The sequence below is a fragment of the Carassius gibelio genome, chromosome B24, assembly GCF_023724105.1.
Source record: "Carassius gibelio isolate Cgi1373 ecotype wild population from Czech Republic chromosome B24, carGib1.2-hapl.c, whole genome shotgun sequence".
NCBI lineage: Eukaryota > Metazoa > Chordata > Actinopteri > Cypriniformes > Cyprinidae > Carassius > Carassius gibelio.
Genome location: NC_068419.1, coordinates 12,233,648 through 12,243,624, shown reverse-complemented (window position 1 = coordinate 12,243,624; position 9,977 = coordinate 12,233,648). Strand labels below are relative to the sequence as shown.

The window sequence follows — 9,977 nt, the reverse complement described above, 5'->3', positions numbered from 1 at the left end:
TAGTGGAGAACCAGACTAAATGCGACGGTTTAAATGCTACATTTATTTGACACGTAGGACAGGTGACATTATTTCTGTGGGAAAGGCTGGTCTGTTTTCTAAATGTTCATTTCATTAAAAAAAATTGCCTTATAGACTAAATATGCTAATTCCCTTTGACATTCTGCTGGGAATGATTAAAACATGCGCTACATCTTCTCACTCAAAGTGATTGTTTGAACAGATCCTCTGTAATTGGTTAAATCCACGTTACTATACAATCATATGGCAGATTACATCCTACGGTTATATAAGTGTACGCTGTATGTATATATTAGTGTGCTTAAACCCTCTTAGTGTGCTTAAAACGCTAATTCCTTGCTATTTCTAATGTGTGGACTGACCAGAATGGTCAGATTGTTAGGCAGGCTCTCAGCAGAATATATCACTGACCCACAGCACATTTTTCATCAGTGTTATGAAAGACGCACGTCATCTAATTGAACTGTTAAGGGAGCTTGTTGTTTTGGATCAGTGACTTGTTTTTACAAGTGTTTCTGAAAGAAACGTTGCTCGGGATAGAATTGGGTTTAATGATTTGTTTGACTGCAGCCCAAATCACGAATCATTTTACTAATATCATTAATTATTTCGACACGTGAAATGATAGTTGACACTTTGATTAGAACTGGCCTTGTCTGAAGTATAGTATAGGGGTTGATCTTGAAAAGGAAAGAGAAACTGATCATGAAACGTTTCAATGAATGAATCAAACATAATTTTGCTTTGGTTTGTTCATTGCTTGCCATGTAAATTATTAATTTGTTTCACATTCTTTACGTTCTTTTTTTCAGTCATTGTCATGAGAAACATCTTCAAGTATCAGAAATCTAGTTTATTCACCCTTATTACAAGCATTTCTTAATGAAAACCTTAATATAAACGTATCTGGGACAAAAGTATATTGCTAGTAGTTATTTTGACATTTTTACCCGAAATCCTTGTCAGCAATAGCCTATCACTACCATTTTCATTTGCTACTTAAATGTAAGCTTGTCAGAATTAAATTTAAGCTTTTTGATTATTAAAAAACGAATAAAACAGATGGATACACAATAATTTACATTGAGGCTAGTCTCTGTTTTAACTTTAATGATTTCAAATAAATAGTTTAATTCATACCTGGATTTAAGCCCTTGAGGGTTTCGGAGAAGTCACTATTGCAGGAAAACCGAGTCGATTTCAAATGTAGTACAAATTACAAATTTCTAGGATTTTTAAGGAAAGTAGTATTTAATATTTGTTTCCCCATCGACTGTGCACTGTGCGGATTCAGATACAGGTCAGAGGGTCAATATGCACTTAAGAAAAAAATTGTAAATGGAGACGCATATAAAATAGCCTATATTTAAAAAAAATATAGAAAGAAAATTTAGTTTTAAATAATTGAATCCGGTAGATGTTAATTACCAGGGACACCGTTTAAAATAAAATTGCACATTGGCTGGTTAACCGTGAAGTCGGCTATAAGGTGAATTCTGGGAAGCGATAGATAAATAAAGACCAGCAGAGCATCAGGCCTGCTCTATTTGCTTAGTTAAACATCGTCCCTTACAATGTTATTTTGTTGTCATCTTCTTATTTGGAGTTTGTGTGGGGGTAGGTTTCTTTCAGGATACGCGTTCGGTTTGCGGAGGAATCTCTTACCACAAGGCCGACGAGGACCTCGGTCAATCACAGTAAAAGTGATGCAGATGTTTAGACCTAACTCTCCCGTTTACCCATCAACTACTCTAATAACTGATTTAGAATACATGCTGTTTATGGTATATATATATATATATATATATATATATATATATATATATATATATATATATATATATATATATATATATTACGCATTAATACACTCAAATCTAACGGGACAGTTTGTTATATAGTGTGTGTGTGGGTGTTTGTAAATAATCGTGCAGTATCTCATTGTAATCCGGTTTTCATGTTTTATGACGTTCTCGAGTAATTTACTGGAGGGAAATGCATTCGAAAAATCGACAGCACGAACTGCTGTTTTTGTGGGATTAACAACATGTTGATGAGTTTTTTGCCGGTCACGTAACAGCATTATTTTCCTGCACGCCCTGATCCCATACAAAAGAAGCTTGCATGAGTCCGCATATCCTGTTGGTTGAACCACGTGTCTAAATATGAGGCGAACGGTTCTTATCAGTCAGCAAATGTGATAGTTATAATGTTTAATAAGTGTTTTATAACATATAGGCTATTTATGCAAAACCTAGCTAGCAAAACCTATGCTATTTAATTTATGAAGATTACTGTTGACCCCTGTGCCTGTGTTGTTTATTTTTATGGTTGCACTGGCAATTCGGAATAGTGTAGCTAGACTAGCTTACTATTATATATAAAACAAAAACGCACACACATTTAGGCCTACTCTCTATTAGCAATTCAATTCGTCCGTCAGTTACTCAAGTTTCATAATTTACAAGATGCAATGCAATACACTTTTACACTTACACATCTTAGGGCTGATTTCTAGTTTCTTTTCCAGAGTGGAGAACGACAGGTTGAGCAGAAACTTGTTAGGAGATTGAAAATCTTTTCCTGCTCAACAGCCTAATGGTGGCCTGTTGAGTTCTGTGAATGAAGCCTCGAGTCCATTCCACGAAGTCAGGCCTCCAAATGAACCGGTCTGTTTCGCTCTGCAAGATCAGTCTCGCTGTGCCATGTGTTCGACGTGAAATCATTTGTTGATCACCATTCATGATTTCTAGGATGTAGCCTGCCTTAAACTACTTTTTAAAAAGGCAGTTTTCACACCGACGTTCGGTTTGGGTAAAGCAGAACATGCAGTGGCTGTTTGATTTGATAGGCCTAGGCAACCTGTAGATAATATACACAGAACATTGATTCAGATGTCTGACCTTGTTTAAATAGGCGTAGGCTACTTAGTGTTTGTGTATAAATGCTCTGGTCAAGCGATTTTCTCAGTTAACTAAATAATAATGTGTAATCATCATCATTACCCACGAACACTTGCATTTATATGCTAGGCTACTAGGCTATTTCACAAGATTGCTAAAACTTAGTCCTGCTGTACCGCTACTGTGTGTATTTCCAATGTGTGACAGATTTATCGCCTTCAAGTCTTTTGGGGAGGGCGGATTCATTTTTTCTTGTGGGCGAAACAGCTTCTCTGTGTACATAATAAAGCTTAAACAATATCAGGCAATATGTTATTCTATTTTATTATTATTACAACTGTGTTATTCATTTGCAGTTATTATAATTTTACTTATTTAGATTTGTCTTACATTGTCTTTCTGGCCCAAAACTCCGAAGACCACGATTTTAGACACACACACACACACACGCATATATATATATATATATATATATTATATATATATATATATATATATATATGTGTGTGTATATATATATATATATATATATATATATATATATATATATATATATATATATATGTTGGCTTTATTTGAAATGTTTACGTTATGAACCACTGTCACACAATTAAATGTAGTTAATAGTGCATAGGTTAAATCGGGTGAATTTAATAGTAAATAATTCTTATAAAATGTACATGTAATTTAGTAAAGCACCTTCTCTTTCAACCTCCACTCTCCCTGCATTTACCAAGGTCTACAAACAAGTGGGTACTCGCTATGCAACTTGTCTAGAACTTGTTTTTCTTATGCAGAAATTACCCAGTTAACTATTTAATTTGTCCCCTAGGCCTATATATCAAGACGTAGCGTTCACGAGGAACTCTATCTGCGATGCATTTAGGTTCTGGCTAATTACGCGCCGTTACATTGTCATTTTTAAACCTTTCTCGAAAACTCTTCTTCCTCCTGCTCCTCTGCTCTAAGTTTTACCCTCATTGGAGAAGGGAAGTCAGGCGAAGAAGCTTATTTTGAGCCTAAGTGGTCGTAATATCTTATGATATCTAAAAACTATATTAGAGACATAGTGCCTCGTCTCAGATGCAGATCAGACAGTTGTAAAAAACTATATGGAAACATGGTTGTGTAACCAGATCATGTCTGATGTAGATCTCCTCATTTGAAATGTGCCGTTTCTAGACGTCCTTGCTTTTCCTGTTTCCTTTCTCTGATTAGAGTAGCCTGTGTAGCATAAGCGCGCTCATGTGTGGTTATAGGCTTATGAGTAGTGTGCTTGAGTCCATAGTGTGTATAGCAGGGCACGAGACCATCGGTTTCTAAACCCCTCCCCCATACTAACACTTTTCTTTACAATAAACAACTTATCTTAAAGTTTGATCTTACATTTGCTGGAACCGCAAGTTACCTCAAGACAGGGCCAAACAACGGTTAACTTATAATAACAATGAATATTAAGGAGTTAAACTTAAAAATGAATGATCATCTCACATCACACTCAGATGTATTTAATGAACAGTTTCACCATAAAAAGAAAAAGAAAGTGCTTCAAAATCCACCTCACGTTTTCAAGTTTTCATTTCGAGTGCATTTATCCTACACAACAATCTATACAAAAACCAGGAAAATCACAAAAATAAATATGCATTTGTATAAACAACCAGTGACTTCAATTTAAGAAAAAAAAAAACTCATGTCAAAATCTGACCTCAAGTATTGTAGCAAAATCAGAAAGATAAAAAAAGTCCACCTTGACCAGATAATTCCTAACCTACCATGTTTACAGTGAGGCACCGCCCATTTTTCCATTTCTGTTCATTGTGGAGATCATGCATTTCTTTAACTTAAATGGGGTTGTGATGTGTGCGCTACAATCTTTTTCATTTGGCTAGTTTTGAATTCGTTCCTCTGAAGTTGGGACGACATAGCTATTCTGTCCGTCCGCAGTGCACTTTGACACAGAACGGACCAAAAAGTTTATTTTATACGCCCGAGAGAGCAGACATTAAATAGTCGCGTTACAAAAATATAGAACTACTATATTTTAATCATTCACCTGTCAGAATGTCACACTATATCGCATACTGGAACATTCACAAAGCGATGCAGTTTCACTTAATAGGCTACATAGTGTCAATCCCCACTTAATCAAAACAGTACATGTAATGTACCCATGCCTTAATACGTTAAACACCCTTTAAAGTCTATTACGTGTTTTTCTCAGAATGACTTGAACCCGGTAGCCTCGCTTTAGCCAAAGCTGCATAGTCTATGCCCATTTAGTGATAACTCACAGGCTTTGTATTTGTTTTGTTTAGGAAATTAGAATGCAGTTGAATAGTTTCGTCCCTTGGCAATATAATAAAAAAAAAAAAGTAAGAATTTATCTCATTGGCTGATCCCATCACAGATACAATTTGCTTTTAAAGGCCCGTTTTGGAGGCAGTCTGCTTTTGCTGAAGTAAACAAATACGGTAAGTCACAGTACATTCATCACAAGGCATTTATATGGGGCAGGGTACTCTAGTGGAACACCAAGTTAACACTTGCATGTTTTTAAGGTTACGTTTTCGAGTGCCAAGGTAATCCATATCCTTGGAAAACAGGCCTAGCAAAAGAAAATACAATCAAAACACCATACGAGAAGGACAAGGCTACTTGAGTCAAAGAGAAATAAACATTTACTAAGCATACCCTGACCAGAATGTGTGTGTATTCCACTTAGCACCGAGGTCTTTTTTTTCCTTTGATTTCGTCACGTTTGTAAAAACACTGATGTATGCAGTTGTCTGTATGTTTGTAGGTCGCTCCATTTAAATCGGCAACATTTACAATAAGAAGACTAGCAAAACCTCCTCTCAAAAGCAAACGAGCATATTGGAAATAGCACCACATTATTAATTACTTATTTAAAAAAGTTTTTTGGGTTAACTTGCGATGGCTCTTTTGCGTAAGAAAATCGAAAAATCAAAACACACGTCACTAATTCACCTTAATGGGCATTAGCAAAGTGCAATGCATGGTAAATTTGTGCTTTACCTGTTCTATACCTTAAGCTATGAATGTGCTAAAGAAGGAGTTTGATTTGGTGTTTTCCCTCTATTACATCGTGCAAATCAAACAGCTCTTGATTGTCAGTTCGAGGGCCATTGTGTTTGGCCTACCGTTATGTTATGGTGCGCTGCGTGTGAGTGAACACAGCCAAGCGCCAACAATTGGAGAGCACCCATCAAATGAATAAATAAGGTATGGATCAACGGCCTACAGTAATTCAAAAATACAGTATGTGGATGAATCATCAAGGGAAAATACAAAACATTGGCCCAAAATATACCGCCAAAGTCAGTTGTTTTAAAAACAAAATCAACATTTAAGTTGACAGACCTGACAATCACTATAACGCCATCCTTTTGAGAGATGGTTAACCCTGTCCCTGCCTGCAAAATGAGGCAAAATTTGCTCCATGAGAGTCCAGTCCATCAGGTCAAAAACAGCTCCACGATGTCAATGTCATTTTGAAAACGTCTTCTTCTTCTTCTTCTTTTTTTAACTAGACCAGCTTATTATAAATACCTCCGTATATTCCCGAGTCCCAGGCCAGCCTGTGCTATATGAGGACGATGTGTGCTACATAACAACAGGCCAGCAACCTATGCATTGAAAACAACACCACAATGAAAACAAAACTAACGGGAATCAGTGCTTGTCACAGTTTTAAGACATTTCCCCCCGAGCTCAAAACAACAGTTCACGGGATAACAGAGGCTTTCCTGAATTTGTGGCTTGGAGGGGGAGGAACAACTGAATGACCGAGCTGCCATCTCCACACTGGGTGAGAACGATGAGGCAGTTGGTTACTTCTTAAAGAGTTCAAAGAGTAAGCGGGACTCAAATCTCCATCGCTGCCAATAACAAGAGACGGAGGAGAGGGGAAATTCGCCATCAGTCTGAAGGGCTTTTTCAGAGATGCTACACTGGCGCTCGCTCGTTTGCGTTTGCTCGCGCCCGCACAGTCTTCATTCGATCCCTCACTGCTAGCGAATTTTCCTGCAAAACGGGGGCTCCGGTCAACTTTTGCAACTGATTTCGCGGATGTCCTCACACTTTCGGTTTTTGTACCCAAAAGCATCGCCCTGTAGTTTTTCCTGACCCTTGCACCATTCTTGGACTCCCCTTCCTCGGAACAAGGAGTGTTTAAAGTGCTTCTTGATTCCTCGTTACAGGCAGGGTGTTTTTGAACAAAGCTCTCTGTGGCTTTGCAGTGGTCAGCTTCCTTTAAATCGTTACCGATGCGCTTACCATCAGCGTCTTGATCCCTACATTGATATTCCAGAGGCTGATTTGCATATTCATATTCGTCAAAGGTGTCCTCGACTTTAATCTTCACGTTGTTGAGTAGAAATTGTGGCGTTTTTACTGCCCTGTTGGCCTCATTGTTAAAGCCTGAGGTACTAACGGGCTCATCGGTCTCTGTTTTGATCGGTTTTAGAGGTGAAGGCAGTTTCAGGGAAGTTTTCGCTTCCCTCTTGGAATTTGCTGCTAATGAAAGATTGCTGTCAGAAGACTTACAAACCGTTATTTCTTTGTCCGGAACACAGTGGGAGATCAAGGCTTGGGAGCATTTGTTTGCAGAACCCGGTATTCTTTGTTGGGGAAACGCCTTGTTTCCATTTGCATTAGGTTTAAGCCCAGTCTCTTTAATTCTGTTAGCGACAGAGTCTGTTGTCTTTGGATCTTTGGGAAATTCAAGGCGTGATGTTGCTTCAGAGCCCTCGTTTTGTCTTAAATCTGGGAAACAGGTCCGCACCGGGCAGAACTTCTGCACGTTTGCGGCATCACCATCCTTGTGTGCGTCCCTGGACAACGTGAAGTCCGATTTTTGAGTTTTGCCAGTTCGTTGGCAATCCAAAGTAAACGTTACTCCTTGGTTAGTGGGGATGTTCTGCACATTAGGCCTGTAGTGAAAAGTTGGCTGTAAGAGCAGAGGTGCTTTTGTGTTGAGACTGGAGAACCTCGCACGCCTGAAACGAATGCTCTGCACTGAAACTTGACTGGACACAGAGCTCGAATCAGACTGAGAGGAGCTCTCTTCATCGCTGCTGACATCTGAAGAATCCGAGAGAGAGTCGTCATCCTCCTCCTCATCTGAAGTCCCGGAGTTGCTGGTGGTTGAGAAACTCGAGCCGAAATCCGAATCGTTGTTCACCCGTTCTGAGACGGAACTAGATTCCGTGTCGCTGCTGCAGCTTTCCTGAAAATGTCCGGTGTGCCGAGGATCGACGTATAATCCATGCTCGAGGTGGTGAAACTGGCTTAAAGATCCGTGGGGAACTTTTGGTTTACAGCACTTTGGGACGACCAAAACCGGATGGCTTCGTCTGCTCCTCGACCAGAACTGCCTCGCGCTGCTCTCGCGCTTCCTCTTCCTTTTGTAAAGTAGGTCTGCGTTGCCTTGGTGCTTTGCCTGCGCTGCAATGGCGGACTGATAGAGCAGCGGCTGCCGAGTCACAACGTGCCGAAAAAGCGTATGTTTCTGATTAAAAGCCACACAGTTGTCAGGTATTTGATCTGTTTTATAGTTTTTAAAGGGTGTCGATGCCGACTTCGTGACCGGTTGGAAGTCACGAGCGAAGGATTTACTGTAAATTTGAGGTAGATCTGAGTGAGTGCGAGGGACAGGGTCCTGCCGGACAGCTTTATTTTTGAATGAGAAAGTCTGAGGAACCCCATGCAGACTCAACCAAACTTTCTCTGTCCAAAAGTCACTTCTGGCAGAGGTGCGATTTTTGCCGTCGCACATTTTTTCTGAGGAATTTTTTGTCTTTTCCCTTCTTTTGTTTGATTTCAATACGCGCTCAGTTTTGCAGGAAAAATACAGTGCCTCCACGTCCTCTCTTGAAATCAGAGTGCATTTTGCTGCATGGAAAGCTATAGAATTTATTGCTTTGAGCTTTCGCAGTTCCTTCAAATCACAGTGATGCTTCTTCACGTTTAAATGGTCCATTCGTTTGTGTACAGTAGTCCGAGGAATATTTTTCAAGAGGTCGGTGAAGACTTGAGAAAGGGCAAACATTTGTTTGCCTTTGATAACCAAATAGCCAAGCTTTACACCCTGCATTTCCTCAAAACCGGATTCCAAGTCCCCCATTTTCTTCATTGCATTAATTCCAACATTTAGAGCGACGGATGTCCTTAAAGTAGCTTTACTGCTGCTGCTTTATTTCAAGGCATTCTGCTGACCGGTCCAGCATGGGCTTAGACATGTCCACACTGCGTGGTGAACAAAAAGTTTTAAATAGAAAAATAAAAATGAAATGGCCTGTTTGAATGAAAACAATCAGTCCATTGACCTGAGCACTGCATGATCGATGGAATGTGTGTGATGTTGCCGACAGGCCGGCTGCTGCCTGTCTGAGCTCCTGTATACCTGCGCTCCCTCAGCTCCCTTCCCATTTGGCCATGAGGAAAAGAGGAAGGTGAACAGCACTGCCAGTGAGAAGGATAAAAAGCGAGGAGAGTAGGGAAGGGAAAAAGAGAGGGAGTGAGCGACAGAGAGAGAGAGAGGGAGGGAGAGAGAGAGAGAGAAATAGAGCCCAAAATGCAGCTGCTATTCCCGTTGCTGGTTTAGTCACAAATAAAATGACAGTGGGAACTGAGCAAGGCCGGAGACACCTTCATCAATTAATGCCCCCAAAGCCGACGCTGATTGGACGTTACTGACAGGTGATGCAATAAAAATGGATATTCCACCCATGGCCACCCCCATCCCCCTGGCTAATTACCATACCGTTGTAATCCCACCTCTCTTAGAGCAAATAATTCGCTAGTGATAAATTCATGCTTAGAAATTAATATTAGTCATTTTGTCGGAGTCTTGTTACAACTTTGTGTTGTCCTGGTTGTGAAAAATTATTAATGCTGACAGTAGGCAGGATATATATGATGTGCAGCTATTTACATGATTTATTTTATAAATTAAAACAATGCCGTTATGTTTAATTTTTTATCATTTTAAAGCTATCTTTATACACTCTGCAAAATGTAATGAATCTA

General features: G+C 39.4%; 1 protein-coding gene across 1 annotated transcript; it reads right to left on the bottom strand.

Annotated features, from left to right (window-relative positions):
• Positions 1 to 4,416: 4,416 nt before the first annotated feature.
• On the bottom strand, positions 4,417 to 9,537 carry skida1 (SKI/DACH domain containing 1). Its single transcript, XM_052596814.1, has one exon. It carries the CDS (start codon positions 9,079 to 9,081, stop codon positions 6,673 to 6,675), a length of 2,409 nt encoding a protein of 802 aa, XP_052452774.1. The 5' UTR covers positions 9,082 to 9,537; the 3' UTR covers positions 4,417 to 6,672.
• Positions 9,538 to 9,977: the final 440 nt, after the last annotated feature.